The 19,492-nt window shown below is 44.3% G+C and overlaps 1 protein-coding gene across 6 annotated transcripts in view; it reads right to left on the bottom strand.

Annotated features, from left to right (window-relative positions):
• Positions 1-19,492, bottom strand: part of LOC113663815 (kelch-like protein 25) — a 20,372-nt gene continuing 880 nt past the window's right edge. For 2 of the 6 annotated variants that reach the window (XM_027179236.2, XM_047802538.1), the window contains exons 2-3: positions 12,089-13,916; positions 1-944 (exon numbers count right to left, since the gene is read on the bottom strand). In XM_027179236.2, the coding sequence (XP_027035037.2) occupies positions 12,115-13,884 (1,770 nt within the window). In that variant the 5' untranslated portion in view covers positions 13,885-13,916 and the 3' untranslated portion in view covers positions 1-944; positions 12,089-12,114. Of the gene's footprint in view, positions 945-12,088; positions 13,917-15,869; positions 15,958-17,580; positions 18,252-19,027; positions 19,038-19,492 lie in introns of those variants that run through there. The other 4 variants (XR_007138314.1, XM_047802536.1, XM_047802537.1 and 1 more) reach the window with 4 other exon arrangements.

Raw genomic sequence — 19,492 nt, 5'->3', positions numbered from 1 at the left:
GTGTACTGTGTTGGGTTGTGTAGTGTGTAGTGTAGGGTTGTGTACTGTGTTGGGTTGTGTAGTGTAGTATGTAGTTAAAGATTTAGTTTTATTTCATTAAACATTATTTATATGTTGTATATTTATAAGCTGTACTGTAAACGTTCACAGAGCAGTTAAGAGCCTTGAGTTTTTTTTTGTCTTGTAATCAGCGAATCAGAGTTTAGCTAAAGGCAGGAACGAGTGTTACAGATTAAATAAAGCAACCAATAGCACGAAAGTGGAGGCGGAGCTTAAGACAGCATTAGTTAATAAGACTAGTTGATGTGTTACTGCAGAAAGAGAAGTGCATGAGATTAACGTTAGGTCAGAACTGTTTAATATTGTGATATATCACACAAGCGATTATCAGCACATGCCTTTATCTTCACACATCATCAGAGAAATAAAGTTCAACCCTCATCAACTCGTAATCTGTGCAAAGTCCTCATCCCTTTGTCCTGGACACAAATAAACCCTGATGCAGATCTTAAATTAGCATTTCTTCAGTAATTAAAACTCCAGGAAGTCCATGAGAACGTTGTGCTGCTCTTCGTAGGTTTCATGTTTGCTTCACAGTTTTTTCAGCTGTGTCCCAAATCACTAACGTGCATTTTCAAGTCAAATGTTTTGCAGATTCCAGAAAACTTTGCTCGTAGTTTCCCAACACACGAGTGTGAGAGGTCGAGGTGTGTTCATGCCTTCTGTTAGCCAGTGGATGTGATCCACTCTGTGCTCTTTAGCAGTCCAAAATAAACCGTCCCAGAGGATCTCCAGCTTAGTGTCTTAGCCATTTCATTAAGAAGCACACACACACGCACACATATGTGCACACACACACACACACACACACACACACACACACACACACACACACACACACACACACACACACACAGAGTAACGCCTCCCAGAACCGTGGATACCTGTGAAGAGAAATGGAGATAAAATGTGAGCTCGTATAAACACTTGCGTACATCAGTATGCAGTAACAGTGTTCAGTGTGTTCAGTAACAGTGTTACTGAACACACTGCACACTGTTACTGAATGCACACTGTTACTGAACACTGTTACCGAACACACTGCACATTCTTCAGTAACAGTGTTCAGTAACAATGTGCTCAGTAACAGTGTACAGTATGCTCAGTGCCAGTGTGTTCAGTAACAGTGTACAGTGTGCTCAGTGCCAGTGTGTTCAGTAACAGTGTACAGTGTGCTCAGAAACAGTGTACAGTAACAGTGTAGTGTGTTCAGAAACAGTGTACAGTGTGTTCAGAAACAGTGTTCAGTAACAGTGTGCAGTGTGTTCAGTAACTGTGTGAAGTCAGTGTTCAGTAACATTGTCCAGTGTGCTCAGTAACAGTGTTCAGTAACAGTGTAGTGTGTTCAGTAACAGTGTACAGTGTGCTCAGTAACAGTGTTCAGTAACAGTGTAGTGTGTTCAGTAACAGTGTAGTGTGTTCAGTAACAGTGTACAGTGTGCTCAGTAACAGTGTTCAGTAACAGTGTAGTGTGTTCAGTAACAGTGTACAGTGTGCTCAGTAACAGTGTTCAGTAACAGTGTAGTGTGTTCAGTAACAGTGTACAGTGTGCTCAGTAACAGTGTTCAGTAACAGTGTGTTCAGTAACCTTGTGCAGTCACAGTGTGTGCAGTCAGTGTTCAGTAACAGTGTACAGTGTGTTCAGTAACAGTGTTCAGTAACAGTGTAGTGGTGTTCAGTAACAGTGTACAGTGTGTTCAGAAACAGTGTGCAGTAACAGTATAGTGTGTTCAGTAACATTGTACAGTGTGTTCAGTCACCGTGTTCAGTAACATTGTACAGTGTGTTCAGTCGCAGTGTTCAGTAACATTGTACAGTGTGTTCAGTCGCAGTGTTCAGTAACATTGTACAGTGTGGCAAGTAACCGTGTTCAGTAACCGTGTTCAGTAACATTGTACACCGTGTTCAGTAACCGTCTTCAGTAACCGTGTTCAGTAACATTGTACAGTGTGTTCAGTAACCGTGTTCAGTAACATTGTACACCGTGTTCAGTAACCATGTTCAGTAACCGTGTTCAGTGTGTTCAGTAACAGTGTTCAGTAACAGTGGTCAGCGTGTTCAGTAACAGTGTTCAGTAACACTGTACAGTGTGTTCAGTAACCGTGTTCAGTAACATTGTACACCGTGTTCAGTAACCATGTTCAGTAACCGTGTTCAGTAACAGTGGTCAGTGTGTTCAGTAACAGTGGTCAGTGTGTTCAGTAACAGTGTTCAGTAACATTGTACAGTGTGTTCAGTAACCGTGTTCAGTAACAGTGGTCAGTGTGTTCAGTAACAGTGTTCAGCAACAGTGGTCAGTGTGTTCAGTAACAGTGTTCAGTAACATTGTACAGTAACATTGTACACCGTGTTCAGTAACCATGTTCAGTAACCGTGTTCAGTAACAGTGGTCAGTGTGTTCAGTAACAGTGTTCAGTAACAGTGTTCAGTAACAGTGTTCAGTAACAGTGTTCAGTAACAGTGTTCAGTAAAAGCCCAGGAAGTAACTATCCCAGGGTTTTCCAGCTTTATTACCCACATGATCAGGTACATGTAATAATCCAGATAATAATATTAACTGAATCCCAGCTGGAAATGAACAGAGATTTAATCCTCACCCTTCAGCTCATTGTTAGTGCAGAGCTCATGGCAGAGTGTTAATTACGATTGTTATTAAATGTTATGATGATGATGATGATGATGATGACTATTTCTTCTGGCTTGAGGGAGAACCGAGCTGTCAGATGATTTTATTCTCATCACCTCGGTGTGTTTTTGTGTAAGATTTCATGTGAGAGTTAATCCTGCTCTGTGTGTGTGTGTGTGTGTGTGTGTGTGTGTGTGAGTGAGAGTGTGTGTGTGAGTGAGAGTGAGCGTTAAAACCTCAGCACCTGCAGCCAATAAGCGAAAGGTGACGGTGTTCCGCACACAGCCGATAAACACCACTGTGGGTTTGTGATGGAGGAAACATACACAATGTTCCAGTCACGAGACATGAGTGAGTATACAAATATGTATAAACCCGGGATGACATCACGATGGACTTCCTGTACGCTCGACTCGTGATCTTTTGTGCATGACTCGTACGTGCCCTGACTCAGAGACTCGACTCATGACCGTGATTACACTGTGTAAATAAGCTGATAGCTCAGTACACACACTCCTCAGAGACCTGACTTTTTAAACCTCTCACACTTCAACAAGCCCTGAATTCTATTCCAATATAAAGCTACAGGATCTGTTCTATTGCCCCCCTGTGACCCCCGAAGCTCTTCCACCACACAGTAGTGAACAGATCACAATCTGATCACGAGTTTAAACGGAATTGTAAAGTGTCGGCGTGTCAAAGACACATCAATGTTTTACAAAATTCTAGGTCTTTAACTTTCTTTTCTTTATTCGTAAACATCATACAATCCGTTTTAGATTCAACACAGAAGGATGTTCTATTGTTTTGGATTAAAGCAGAGCTTCTGCCTCGTATTCTATCGCTCTTCTCCTCCTTCGCTCATTCACGTCTCTGACAAGATCAGACACGTCCTCAAAACTGAAACTAGGTTTTTATCAAACACATGCAAATCCTCCCTGGTGTCATTTTCACACATATTAACAGCTTAAAATGACTGAAGGACTCGCACACTCACTCGCACACACGCACTCGGTCACACACTCACTCGCACACACGCACTCGGTCACACACTCACTCGCACACACGCACTCGGTCACACACTCACTCGCACACACGCACTCACTCGCACACACGCACTCGGTCACACGCTCGCACACTCACTCACACTCACTCACACTCACTCACATGCACGCTCTCGCACACTCACTCACACGCACACTCACTCACATGCACGCTCTCGCACACTCACTCACATGCGCTTGCACACTCACACTCACTCACACGCGCTTGCACACTCACACTCACTCACTCACTCGCACGCACGCGCTCGCACACTCGCTGACACTCACTCACACGCACGCGCGCGCTCGCACACGCGCTCGCACACGCGCTCGCACACGCGCGCACACTCGCTCGCACGCGCACACTCGCTCGCACGCGCTCGCACTCTCGCACGCGCTCGCACACTCTCGCACGCGCGCACACTCACACGCACGCTCACTCACACTCACTTACACTCACTCACATGCACGCTCTCGCACACTCACTCACACACGCTCGCACACTCACTCACACGCACGCACACTCACTCACTCACATGCACGCTCTCGCGCACTCACTCACACGCACGCACACTCACTCACTCACATGCACGCTCTCGCGCACTCACTCACACTCGCACACTCACATGTTCTGCAGGTGAAATGCAAACATAAATAAATGAAGCTATAACGAAGCAGCTATAACGAGCTCTAGCTGTGTCACATCCACACCACAACCCCAGGCTGAATCCTGCTCACGCTGTTTGCAGGTTGTAATAAACACCATTGTGCTGCACTAATCCAGCTCATGTGCCAGATGGATTCTGGCCTCCGGAAACGAGAGAGAGAGAAAAGAGTTGCAACTAAAGCAGCTGATTGTTGTGCTGCTGCAATCAGATTGTGCCGCTTTAATCTGATCTCCTCCTCACTATAAACACCATGTTTTTGGCCCAGCATGCAGTTGTGCTGAATAAAGCAGACGAGTCAGTTCAGGAGTCAGTTCAGGAGTCAGTTCAGGAGTCAGTTCAGGAGTCTGATTGAGGAGTCTGATTCAGTTTATATGAAGTGAGTTTGAAGTGGAGTGTGTAGGGAAATGACATGCAAACGCTAACAGAAAACATCAGCTCAGGCGTGCACACACTCTCTCACACACACACTCTCGCACACACACACACACGGACACACACACACACGGACACACAGACACACTCGGACACACAGACACACTCGGACACACAGACACGGACACACAGACACACATTCGGACACACAGAAACACACACACACTGACACACACACACACACACACACTGACACACACACACTCTGACACACAGCCGAAGCTGATGAGCAGCAGGTGATCTGTGCTGCTGCTGCAGTTATTAAAATATTAATGTGATGAAACAGGACTCTGGGCTCTGAGCCTCTCAGTGAGCTCCATCCCTCTGCAGCTTCCTCTGTACTCGTCAGCGTGAGAGCACAAACACAGGGCTGTGCTGCGCCGAGGGTTACAGGTATTTATAGAGTAAAGGGAAGAAGCTCACACAGCTGTTACATAAGAGCTTACGTAAGGTGAAAGTGTCCGTAATCACTTCTTCAGCTGACTTTTACACAATTCCGGTTCTTCTTTATTCTTTTTATATCCACAGTCTCATGCAGCTTTTTAACATCACTTTCCCTCCACAGCCACGTACACACTTACTTCTGGACTACTGCCATTTCCTCCAAGTGCTTTACAGCTGCTGTCCCTACATTTCCTCGTAAATGGTCCTATTTTTCTGTTCGATCACTCGGTATCTGTGATTCTTACACTTCACCTTCGAGTCATTCACTCACAACCTGCATTTGGGGATAATTACAAATCGGAGGAACATCGACACCACCTGCGTCGCCTGCAAAGAACGGAGCGCTAATGAAAAGGAAATGTGTGAGATACTACTGCTAGAAAATCTCAGCGTTAAGCCTTTTGTTTCTGATGATTAATAGAGAGCTTCATCTGGCTGTGAAGGCAGTAGGAACATTCACACAATTAAATAATAATAGATTCTGGACTTAAGGATCAAATCAGAAATAATGCTAAAAAAAAAGGTGATAAAAAGCAGTCGACTGCAGAAGCTTTATGGTTACGGACGGTTCGCGTCCACAGGAAATCACTTCAGGGCGACTGATCGCTGATCAGAACAATTCAGTGTAATTCAGACAACATCTAGATTTAATCTGTGCTGCTTCTGATAGTGGAAGAAAATGACATTACGTTCGATCCATTTATTCCTCAGGGGATCAAAGATCTCTGCAGCCTCGTCCGCTGGTAGCCTCGGTCATATCGACCGCCCGCCGAGCCGAAGGTAAAAGTCCGAGCAAATATTGTGACACACTGATGATGTTTTAATGCTTATTCATCACCGGTGTGCTGTATTGGGGTCGAGGGTCTAAACCACGTCCGAGTAAGACACAGGATTTAGTCTGATCTGAGGACAGTTCGATGAAACCAGCGCATCATTATAATTAAAACTTATGACATCATGATGTTATTCACCTACAGAGAATTTTCAGGGCCATAAAACAAAACAGTTTCAGGGCCATAAAACAAAAAGAAATGAAGGGGAAGCAATCGAGCAAATCAAGTGCAAGAAAAAAACTCAGGCAGTTTTTTTTCCTCGTCTATTCGTCTGGCAGTTTATCTGGATTTTCTAACCCCATAAAATGCTGCCGCCTCAATCTGAAGTCACAGACGAGTCATCACACAAGACAAACTCTATGGACCTTCAGAATCTACCCCGTTAGCCACCAGATCCTGACCTATTCCCCCACTCACCAGGGCAGGAAACATCTCGTTATCTTTTAAAAGTCTGTATAATAAAACATAACATTTTGGTTTAATTGATCTTTGGCTTCTTTACTTAATACTGCAGTGATGCATAAAAATATGGTAATATTTTTATGCTAATATATTTATTTATATGGTAAATAAAAAAAATATAAATAAATCTATAAAATCATACAAGCCTAATAAAAACCTGAGTAATATTAATGACATCGTGACTTTAATGGGACAGATACCACACAGTGTGTAACTTTTCATTAGTATAAATAAGAAGTAATAATTAGGGGGCCAGGCACCATGACCCTGGCACCATGGCCCTGGCACCATGACCCTGGCACCATGACCCTGCTTTACATTATTTGTTAATGAACCTTAGCCTAGTGAATGCATGGCGTACGAACCAAATTATATCAATCCAATGAAATTAAAGTGCAGTACAGATTTACATTTGACATTTACTGAGCAATTGAGGGTTAAGGGCCTTGCTCAGGCTCCCAGCAGTGGCAGCTTGGTCCTGGGGTGCGAACCCATGACCTTCTAATCAGTAGTCCAGCACCTTAACCACTGAGCTACCACGTCTACATCTCAAGCCCCGCCTCCGATGCCCCTTCAGTCACACGTCTTTAATCCAGTGTGGTCTAGTGTAGCTCCTCGGTGCTGGAGGAACACAGTTTCAGTTCACTGTAGAGGTCTTCGCTTTTCACCCAAGCCCAACGTGCACAATTTATTTATTTATTTTTTTTAATTAAAACCCGACCCGAGACAAACCAGGAAAAATTAGACCCGAGTCCGGCCCGACGGCAATTTTTTTTAACCCGACTGGACCCGAATGTTGTATAACTGTACACTAAAGTAACCGCTACAGAGTGGATTCAAAATTGATTGACAGATCTGTTTCAACAAAAATTAGCTTACCGCCAGCCACACGTCACCGGCCACATGTCGCAACCGGTCTTGGCAAACAGAGGAGAGGTTGGAAAAGGACTCGAGTCGATGCACACACACGAGATACAGTAGTTCGGGTCTTCTCGTGTAAAAACACGTTCGTTTTAAATTACCCGAGACCCGATGACGCTATTATTATACCCGACCCGTGTCCGAGGTACACGTGAAACTTTTAGACCCGAACCCGCTCGGGCCAGACCTGGGGATTTCAGATCTAAGTGGACCCGTTAAGTCCTCTAGTTCACTGTGTACCGTTCCAGTTGTGTCTGTCTGAAACGACGATATAGTCCCTCACCCTGGTGTAACAGCACAGCTGCACTCGTCTTCACGTTATTAATATATTAATTACCCACGCTTTCGTAGTGCTGGTGCTTTTAGACGACAACTCGCGAGTCAGAACCGTCTTTTGTGTCAGTGTAACTAAAGCAGAAAGTAATTATGCTGATTTAGCACCGAGTCAATAGGCTACAGACTTCAGTGCAGATCTCAGATCAATGCTTAAGTGGATCACTAGCTCACTAAGCAACGACCCATCGATCCAGAGTCGGACGTATCGGACATCAAGTCTGTGCCTTGAAAGATGTCTGTGTCTTTTTCCTTTCCCAGCCGTTCAGACGCTTCACGTCACCTATAAATCCGTCAATCACACGGGAGCGCCGACTTCGGCTTCCAAGGGGAACGCCGAGATGCTCTTAATGCTTCAAAGCTCCATTATCCTGACGGACATCTCAGCGCTCGAGCGTAACATGCCAAAGAGCGCTGACTTCATCCTCTCGAACGAATGCTCTGAAATGTTGTAACAGTCTGAGAAGAAACGTTTGTATGTGGAGAAGAAGTGAGGCAACACCGTGACACTCGGAATAAGTGCTGATCTGACATTATTGCTGAAATATTCGTACTTGGTGTCAGCATTACTTAAGTGCAACCACGACTTCATTTAGAATGATTTATGATCCTGGCCATGGAAGTGAATGCACTCAGAAACATTAGCTCCTGATGCTGAGTTGCAAAATTGACATCATTTAGGCTACATTTACACGACCCTTCCAGAGAATAATGTGATAAGGAACTTGGTGGGGAAAAAAACAGGATTTTGATCATTCGATCTTCAGCATCGGTGGTGGTGGTGGTGGGGGGACCCAAGATCCACGCAGAAGAGCACACTGGAGTGTAATCATACAGCCAATAGAGCTTAATGAAGTATGAAGCAGCACACTGAAGGCAGCTACTTAAAGGTGGGGTCTCCGCTGTTTGAGAAATGCTTCAGAAAAACCGAGTCGGGCCGCCAAACATAAATACAAAACAAACGTGTAGCCAATGAGCAGAAAGGGGCAGGGCTTGTCGATATGGGCAGATAGAGTGTTCAGTGTGACATTAGCAGAAAGCAGTTTTAACATCGACACGGAGGATAAAAACAAAGAAAGAAACAGAAGAAAGACTTACGATAAGGACAAGAAGTAGGACGTGTTAATATAGGATCAGCTTTCCAGCGCTGGAGAGAACTGAAGGAGCAGGAAGTTGGCCACATATTCACAGGTTGGAGTTTCCCGAGTCAATAACTCCTGAGCTAAACGCTGTTACTACACAAATAACACCTCTTTTCTATCGTAGTAATGTAGAGAGGCAGCTACAACCGTGTTTTGTGTAGTAACAGCGTTTAGCTCAGGAGTTATCGACTCGGGAAACTCCGACCTGTGAATATGTGGCCGACTTTACTTAAGACGCCGAGGCGCTTTTTTCCTTCTCGATAGGTGAGTAACGTTGGTTTTGCTTTGTTACACAGAACTAATATATGCCTTTGTCCTTTACATCATTATGCTTGTGTGGCATTTTTGCTTGTTTGTTTATCTACAATCGTATTGTTCTTCCCTTCGGCTATGATAGACACGTTTCTTTCTGTTAGTCGCCTGGGTTACGTATGTATGTGTGGGCGGAGCTATCGATACAGGGGTCGGACCTGTTTGGGTTAGGGGCGTGTTTGTTTTGGGGATTTCAAATGTCAACATTGGCTTTCAAACAACGGAGACCGCACCTTTAAGTGTACTAATTGTTGCACATTGTACGTTTGTGCTCTTGGCAAAATACAAGTACAGTATTTTCCACACTATAAAGCGCACCGGATTATAAGGCGCAGTCTCAATTACGGGGTCTATTTCTATACTTAACCCATACATAAGGCGCACCGTATTATAAGGCGCATGCTAAAACATACGGTCTACAAAAAAGGTAACAGAAGCAAAACAGTGAGTTTAGTTGAACTTTATTCTACTATTTAACAACACACACATTATTTTTTTAATCAATCTTCTCCGACAAATCCATCAAAGTCCTCATCTATGTCTTGGCGCAGATCATTTTCTTGCTTCCTCCACTTCTGAACCATAGATTCATTGATGTTGAATTCTTTCGCAGCTGTTCTATTCAGAATTACGACCTCCTAACTGATAGCCTGTAGTTTGAATTGTGCCTCGTAAGCAGGTCTCTTCACTGGTACCATTTTCGGGGGTCCTTAGACGAACAAATGTCGTCTTCTGATTTTTATTGGCGGTTGGCAAACCAAATTCAGGTGCATTTACCGCCACCTACTGGACTGGAGTGTGGCGCTCATAATGGTTAGGAAGAAAAATTTTTGGAACATACCGGTAGTTATACCTGGGAGGTAAGTGTACGTACTGTACATATTACGTAATATTCTCTAATTTGTTTATCGCTGCCACGTACATAGTGTACGCATTACGTCCCTATGTCTGCGGGAAATGGTCCGACAGTCAATCAAGCAGAGCGCTTACCAAAGTCGCACAACATTATTCTTACAGATTTTTGGAACTCAGTGCACACACAAGGTGCACCGGATTATTAGGCGCACAGATTTCTGAGAACATTTACGGCTCTTGGGTGCGTCTTATAGTGCGGAAAATACGGTAAGTCATTGACCAACATATCGTTTATGATCCGTCATGTTCTGTCTGAAATCCCTCCAAAATAAGTCACTCCGGTCCAAACCCAGCCCAAAGCCATGTGTTGTAAACTGAGCTCCGGGTTGTCCATAGCGTGCGAATGGGTTTTGTGAGTCAGTGTTTAATCGTGCCCTGTAACGAGGTGGGTTCCTATCCACAGTGTCAGAATTATTGTATTTTGTTTGGCTTTCATCAGTCTTTACAGACCCGATTTGGAAAAAAGATCATTGCTACGTGCCAATTAATCTGTTTAGTAAAAAGTGTTCAACCATCAAATGCTGGACTGATGCGTCTCAAGCATGTGGTGTGATTCAGAAGCACTAAATAATTGTAGTCTAAATCGTTTTTGTCTGTTCCATTTACATCAGGCCACATAAACGCGTCTCGGCGAATCGGATATCGATCCGATCTTTCTACTCCCGCCCAAAATGCAAATATATTTGACCTCATTTCCGGGGTAATTGAAATGGAACACACTTTGGTGTACGCGGTTTTCAGAATGCGATCAAAAAGACGACGAAAAAACTGGTTACGACGTTTATGCTACAAAAAACAGCATTTACTATTTGCTGCATTTTCGCTGGTAGCAGCAGCGCATTTTAAGCCAGACGAGACACCTGGGTGAAAGGTCACCTGCGAGTGACGTACTTCCGTTTGGGAGGAGTATAGCGCTTGGGAGGAGTATAGGGCTTGAACAACCACATTAATTTACACCTGTCCAGTTTTATCTGAAGTGTCCCCCAGACCTCCTCCTAAATGGGTTTGTACTATCGGATTTATATCATCCTATAAAACGTTTCTGAGGACATTTAGACCTGGTCTTTTTACCATCGGATAGCTCTCTGATCACAGAAAACACAGGAAGTGACCAGGTGTAAAAAGCCCCATAGATTATTGCCTTCTGATTTGGGAGTTCTTTGTCCGGTGCTACACAAGATCAGGAGGTCCTGTGAAGCTTGTGCAGCAATGGAAGAAATACATTTTACACCAGACATCACTGGAATCAACACCACTGGGTTACACTGGCGTAAAACATCAGGCTTTTAGCGAAGAGTTTCATATTTAGTTCATTACAAATGATAGGCAAGTGATCCCCTGAACCCATTATTGGACCTCCTGGAAACTGGTCTTTGGACACCTACAGATGAAGATAAAGTGAGTGACGTGACATACGGCTAAGTATGGTGACCCATACTCAGAATTTGTTCTCTGCATTTAACCCATCTAAAGTGCACACACACACACACAGCAGTGAACACACACACCTTGAACACACACCCGGAGCAGTGGGCAGCCATTTATGCTGCGGCGCCCGGGGAGCAGTTGGGGGGTTCGGTGCCTTGCGCATGTCTTTGGACCGGGGGAGGAAACCCCCGAGACATGGGGAGAACATGCAAACTCCACACACACACAAGGCAGAGGTGGGTATCGAACCCCCAACCCTGGAGGTGTGAGGCAAATGTGCTAACCACTAAGCCACCGTGCCCCTCTTTGGTATGATGCCTGAGTATATTTTAAGAGAAATTTGCATGACAGGTAGCTATCATTCATCACAACGTGGCAATTAGCATATTTTGCTAAATACTAATTCTTTGGGACTATTACCATAGTTAACTTTCAGATCTGTGATGGGTTAAAAAAAAAAAAAACTTACCTATTCAAGTCCATCCTTCAAGACCGCTAGGCAGGCAGATGCTTCCAGGTGCTAACGAACGCAGTAGGAATCAGCGAATAAGGCACTGTAGTGATGCTGTTCCAGCTGTCTGATGTTGGATCGTAGCAATCCAGTGTCTTACACCTCTGTGTCCCAAAGTAGCCTCCAACAACATAGAGTTTGTTCCCGGAGGCTACAGCATGGCAGCTCATCCTTTTAGAGGTCATGTCACCTACACGCATCCATTGGTTGGTTTCACAGTTGAATCGGTAAGCAGAAGCAGCAGTAAACTCTGTATCACCGCCCATGATAAAAATTTGGCTTCCCAGCACAGCAGCTGCGGTATACCGCCAAGGTTGAGGACATTCCGCTGCTATGGTCCATCGGTTCTCCAGCGGATCAAAGCACTGGACTTTAGAAGCCGTGTCTCTGTGGATGGTAGTCCCCCCAAAAACAAACAGCTTTAACTTAGCACTGACCACCGCAGCATTACTGACACCATTTCGGAGTGGTGCCACCATGGCCCACTTGTTGGTTACAGGGTCGTAACGTTCTACTTGTTTTAGTGATACTGAAGGGGAAGCTGGAAAGACACCGGATATAGCAGTGTGGCCTCCGACGACATAAAGGCTGTTTTCCAGTTCGGCGGATCCGTGACCGAAACGTGCAATTAACATGGGTGCACCTTTAGACCATTCCTCATGGACCGTATCATATATCCAAACATCTTTTGATACACCATTCTCAGAACCTCTCCCTCCAGTCACGTAGACCTTGCATCCGAGGGCAGATGCGCTAAATTCCTTTCTCGGACTGGGCAAGTCTGCCTTGGGTATGATTTCTTTTGCTTTATGATCGACTTGGTAGATTTTATCGCACATGAAGGTCTGGCCTCCAAGAATGAGCAACGTGTGACCAGCTTTGCGTGGCCTTGCACACGGACTTGTGACAACTCCGTCGTTCTGCAAAATCTTCTTCTTGCACTGGATGGCCTCTTCAACAATCTGTCGACTCCGTTTGTCTGACATAACCAGTTCTTCGCAAGCCACAGCCTCAATCAGGCAATCGGAAGGCAACAGTGCGAGACGGATGCCCCGAAGCAGTTCAGGGAAGTAGTCTCTGCGACTATCTAAATCGTACCGGACCCAGCGCATGACCGCATTTAGCACAATCTGCTCATCCTCAATCTCCAGCTCATCGCTCAGTATAAGGTCCAAAAGCTTGTCTTTAGATAACCCATAAAAGTCCTCAGTGTCCCGCACAGCTTCAAAGTGAACCAGGCACATCCTCCATGAGAGTTCATACAAGCGCTTACACTGATGAGCATCGGATAGAAGCATCATACCCAAGCAATTAGATGAGTGAAGGTTCTTTTCAAGGAACTCTGCTGCGGCATCACGGATGTCATGGAACTGCAGCATATCTCCAGCTTCGAGAAGAGATTCCGCATTCTCCTCGTTAATGATGACTCGTGACGAGTAAGCAAAATCCAGAAGTAGCTCCAACACCTCTGGGTGCACGCTATCACGGAAGTTGACGTCGCTGTCCAGGCTTTCACGGAGGCCACCACTGAACATGGCTTCAAAGTAGCGACTGCAAGCTGCCAGAACGGCCCGATGGCAAGGAAAAGAACGATCTCCAGCCCATAAAGTCACGTCTGTAAACATGCACTGTTTGCGGAGCGTGTTAAGGTGCGTCAGGACGCTGTCGGGATGCGAGGGCTTGTGGAACAGCGAGATGTTCATGGAGCCTGTGCTAGTCCTTGACTTGCGGTTTTCATGGACGCTGACTGACATGTTTTCAGGTACCTCCAAGGAATCAGCTTGTACTGAAGAAAAAAAAGAAATAGGTCGATTTAGTCTCCGAGACGGTCGACAGAGTTCATTTCATGCAGCAATGTGGGCAATATGGCAGAAATAGATCACAGTACATGATGAATATCAGATTACATCATTTGTTTAGGCTTTACTAACATAACCGCAGCAACAGGTCCAGGGATTTTATAAGGATTTATACATTGTACCGGCCGGCTCGATCATAGAGCAAACACAGCTGCCATGACGACACCAAAGCGAAATAATCAGCCAGGTCGTGCATGCTGCGAAGTGTTAATGGCATTGGCTAAGAGTCCTGAGGTTAGAAAAGTTTGTTGCTGAGGAAAAATTGCAACGAAATCCTTCGAGTCACACAGCAGAAGCCACCAGCCGTTTACCGTGATCTGGTTTTAGTATCATCGGTGACCGACATCACCGTCCAATAAAACATCGTTTTTATAACAGACACACTTACCGTCGCCGCCATACTGACAGCAGAGTCTCTTTAGGGTTAGACGATAAAGAGCCGACAATAAATTAAGAGCTTAATTCTGAGCCTGTAATTCATGTTATATTTACTGAGACTATTACATTTAAGAGCAGAACGAGGTTTCATCTTCCAAGCCAAAGCTCTTATTCATTGATCCATGCAGCAGTTACGCAGGTCTACACACTGAGAACTACATTAAGCAGTAAGCAACTTACATTTTATCTCATTTTGAGCAATTGAGGGTTAAGGGCCTTGCTCAGGGGCTCAGCAGTGGCAGCCTGGTGGACGTTGGCATCGAACTCAACACCTTAACCACTAGGCTACCACATCCCTACACACACACACACACACACACACACACACACACACCCACCCCCCAAAGACTTTCACCTGGCTCGATACTGTTAATCAGTAACGGTGTCTGAAACGTTCTCAGTGTGAAAGTCAGTCCAAAATATCAACGTTTCACCGTATTATGAGTTTAAGCAAACGAGCTTGGTGAAAGATAAATAGCATTTTTTAATAAAACCTTCCTTGATAAATAATAAATATTTTCCCTGTAACATCCTGAACACAGTACATCAGTATTTATCTTGTTCTTCACTCAAAATGAATGTGACCGGAAGGAATGTCCGAACACTGCATCCAAAAATCTCCCAGAATTCAAGCATTTATTATAGCATGATGTATTATAGCCTGACGGAGTGCCTGTAGCAGACATCCCTACTATATATAAATAATAATAATAATAAATTTTTTATTCGGACAAACGTCTAAAAGAAAAAAGAGAAACAAAAGACTGAAAAAGATTAGATTACAAACGGAGCATCAGACTTATAAAATCCGCTTTACAGATAACGTTAACGGTGCTGATGATCAGAAAAGAAACGAACACACTCTCGAGACGTGTCTGAACCCTGAGCAGCAGATGTGTGGATGAACAGATGTGTGAAAGTCCACCTTGAATATGTACAGCTCTGGGATTATAGCACGTTACTGCAGAATCCCCAAAAATCTGAGTTTGGTGATTGTTTTCCCTGCTGTAACGCGTACACTTGTTGCGTACTGTAGGTCTGGCCACGCCCCCCCTCCCCTCAAAGACACATTCGATCTCCTAAACCTTGGAAGATTAAAAAATAAAAACACCACACAACAGCCTTATTTTCGATTCCAAGCATGCATCTTCCTCCCAGATCCACATCTTAACATATTCCAACATCACGTGACCTGTGAACGTCGGGAAAAAAGGAAAAAACCTCAAGATGCATCAGAGACGTTTGCAATTGGGAATGCATCTGTGTGTGTGTGTGTGTGTGCGAGAGGCGGTGCAGGCCATGCACGAGAACGTCGGCTGCAGCCGGTCGGCCACAGGACAGCAGGAGGCATGCAGGAGGAAATGCAGGAGCAATGGGATGAGGGATTGGTGCAGGATCGATAGGTGGGAGCTTTAGATGTTTGGAAAAAGAAAAACACTTACAGCGACAAAATCTGCTGACCCAAGAGCAGGTACTGACCGAGAAGATCTGAGGAGGCGTCTGCATCGGTCCCGAGACAGGGCAGATTCTCTACATGAAAAACACACGACGTGAGGGTGAAGCTCAGGCCCCTCCTTACAGCGGTGGTCAGGAGGTTCAATCCCTCACTTTTTATTCATAAGAAAATCACAGCATTAGCTCTGCTTCAGCATTCAGCCACTAATCAACGACGGAGTGAGTCACGGTCTGAAACTGCGGCGTTTTATTTCTCTTCCGCCTCGGACACTATTTACTAAACACCACATCATGCTGTTTAATCTGCTCTTAGGTGTTCAACCTCCACGCAACAGATTCCTTCCTCATCTCATCTCTCTTTCTTGAGTAAAACCCCCAAACGAGTTAAAACCCCCAAACGAGTTAAAAACCCCCAAACGTAAACAAAAACTACAACCTCATCTGACTGAGAAACCATCAGGAAGCGAAAACTCCCGACACCGGAGACTCCTTCTGTAAGTGTTAATACATAACCAGTTAACTCCTCCTTCACGTCCACAACACGAACAAGTCCCTGTGAAGGAGCGGTTACCATAGAAATGATAACGGACGTGATTACAGCGACTTGGTGTAGAGCGGCATAAAAACACCCGGAGCTTTAATCTGGGCCGAGTAAATTGTTCCAGTGCTTACAAATAAATAAGTAAGTAAGTAAATAAATAAATAAAAACATAAATCCACATTTGTCTCTAAAATGGAAAAGATTCAAATCTCCCCAGTGTGTTAATAATCTAATGGTTCTGTGGTGGATTCAGTTCATCAGAAACAACTTTAAAAAGCATTTTAGACATCAGGAGGTTATTAAATGGATCTGAGGCGAGCGAGCGAAGGTTTTATCCGTTCTGCCTCAGTGTTCGGTGAAATACTACGACCTTCACACCTAAAGGTTCTGTTCTCTAACGAGACTTTAACGTGTCAGCGTTAACTGCGTCACACTGCAGGTCAGGACAGACTTCTGTTTGAGGACAGAGTGTACAAAAAGAAAGAAAAACGAAAGACAAAAAAAAGAAAGAAAAAAAGGACAGAGAAAGTCTTCAGAGGTGGAAATGGCTGGATTTTGGCCAGCGAAATGATTCCTGTGGTCCATTCGGTGGGTTTTGGATTCAGTTCTGTTTAATGAGGGTTTTATATTTACTTTCTGTATCTACAACAAATAACAATCGCAACGGAGGAATGATGGAAAGTGCAGAGTGGTAAAGTCAAAAAGAAAAAAGATGCCGATGATGAAGATGACGTGAGGCGGCATTTAGCGCTCAGAACATTTAGCGCTCCATCCAGTTGAAACGTCATCAGTCTTTAAAGCAGAACTTTTGTCCTGCTGCCTGACGAACGAGTCCTTTATAAAAGACCTACGCGTCTTTTATTCCTTTTTAATTTACGGACACTTAATTAACTCGCTTCACTTCGGCGTGGTGTCCGTCACCACGGCGACGGACCGTCGATCGGTTTTATATTTATAAAAGAACGACATCCTGAAGGTCCGTTACAAAGCGTCGCTGACATCGGAGTCTCCTTCCGTAAGATTTCTATAAAACATGTTGCTATAGAAACGATAAAGATTCAGAGCGAGTGCGTTAACATAATCCGGCGGCGCTGTCAGCCCGACCGAGCAGATTCGAGACAAAAGTGGAGAAAAGAACAGGCATGAAATCAACCTACGAGGAGTAATTAAACCATCTCCGAGCTCATAAAGAAGTTCCTCTGAAGTTCATCCCGTCTCCCACGGCAACAGGCGCTCAAAGACGGAGGAAACGACGCCAAAGTCGCCGAATCCTCGGACACGAACATGTGACACCTTTTAAGTGAAGAATAAAGCTCCTTCTTCTGTGGAGTGTTCTCTGTGTCAGCACGCTGACCGATTCTCCTCACCATCCTTTCACTCGGACCCTTTGGTATTCCAGCCACAGCGGGGGGACGAGGAAGCCAGGAGCTTTTCACTTTACTCCTCTCTCAAGTCAGAATCAAACCTTGGCAACGTTTTCAGGATTTACAAACAATCAACGGAACAAAATCCGTCTGAGCAAAAAAACGAAACAAAACAAAAAAAAACTTCTATTAGCTCGAGGAAGTCGGTTTAAAAAAAAAAAAAAAGAAAAATACAGAAAAGTGACGGATCAGAGCCGTAGGAGGAGCGGAGACGCGAGGATGGCGTCGGGAGATTTCATTCCAACGTTACATCTGCCAAAGAAAGGAGATGATGAACTCCAGACGTGACACATTTTTATCCTCTTTCCTGAGAGACGAGTTCCGAGTCTCACTGCTGTTCCCTCTGACACTGAAGACTTCTTCATAAACATCAACACGTTTCTCTTCACAAACCGTCCCTGTGAATGAGCTGTTACTATAGAAACGGTAAGGTATCAGAGCGAGTGAACGAATATAATCCTGATGACCTGGGTGTGCGTGAAGTGATACATGTGTGTGTGCTGACGTGATTATATATACACACATAATATATATATATATATATATATATATATATATGTGTGTGTGTGTGTGTGTGTGTGTGTGTGTGTGTGTGTGAGAGAGTGAGACTGTGTGAGAGCATCCTCTAACCACCACAATATGATATTTCGCTCTCAGGGCCCTAAACACACTCAGCTCGTCTACTCTTCTTTTTTGTCCTTTCACAAACACACACACTTATTTCTCCTCAACAACAACAGAGTTATTAACAACAACACAAGGGTTGAACTATGAGGTCAGACATTTTCCCTTTTTTTTTTTAAACCTCATAACAGAAAAGGTTTGTGTTTCTGCTGCATCTGTGGAAACCCCTCTCTCTCTCTCACACACACACACACTCGCTCACACACACACACTCTCTCACACACACTCTCACACACACACACTCACTCACTCTCTCACACACTCTCTCACACTCACTCACACACTCACTCACACACTCACTCACACACTCACTCACACACTCACTCACACACTCTCTCACACACTCACTCACACTCTCTCACACACTCACTCACTCTCTCACACACTCACTCACTCTCTCACACACTCACTCACTCACTCTCTCACACACTCACTCACACACTCACTCACTCACTCTCTCACACACTCACTCACTCACTCTCTCACACACTCACACACTCACACACTCACTCACTCACTCACTCACTCACTCACTCACTCACTCACTCACACACTCTCTCACACACTCTCTCACACACTCTCTCACACACTCTCTCACACACTCTCTCACACACTCTCTCACACACTCTCTCACACACTCTCTCACACACTCTCTCACACACTCTCTCACACACACACTCACTCTCTCACAACACTAAATATAATCTCACAATTATACTAATATTTGTGTGTAGATTCAATAAATCCGGTAAAAGTTATAAAAAAATATATAAAACACTTAATTTATCAAATACATAAATCCTTATTAAAATGCAAATAAAGAAAAAGTAATAAAATGTAGAATAAAGAACACAAATGAATTAAAATTTAAATGATAAATGTTTTAAAATGAATTACTTTTAAAGTAAGTCTATAAATCTATAAATACTACAGGCACTAGAACGATATAATATAAACTAAA

This window comes from Tachysurus fulvidraco, chromosome 17, assembly GCF_022655615.1.
Source record: "Tachysurus fulvidraco isolate hzauxx_2018 chromosome 17, HZAU_PFXX_2.0, whole genome shotgun sequence".
Lineage (NCBI taxonomy): Eukaryota > Metazoa > Chordata > Actinopteri > Siluriformes > Bagridae > Tachysurus > Tachysurus fulvidraco.
The sequence above is the reverse complement of the archived record's forward strand: the minus strand, read 5'-3'. Positions and strand labels throughout refer to the sequence as shown.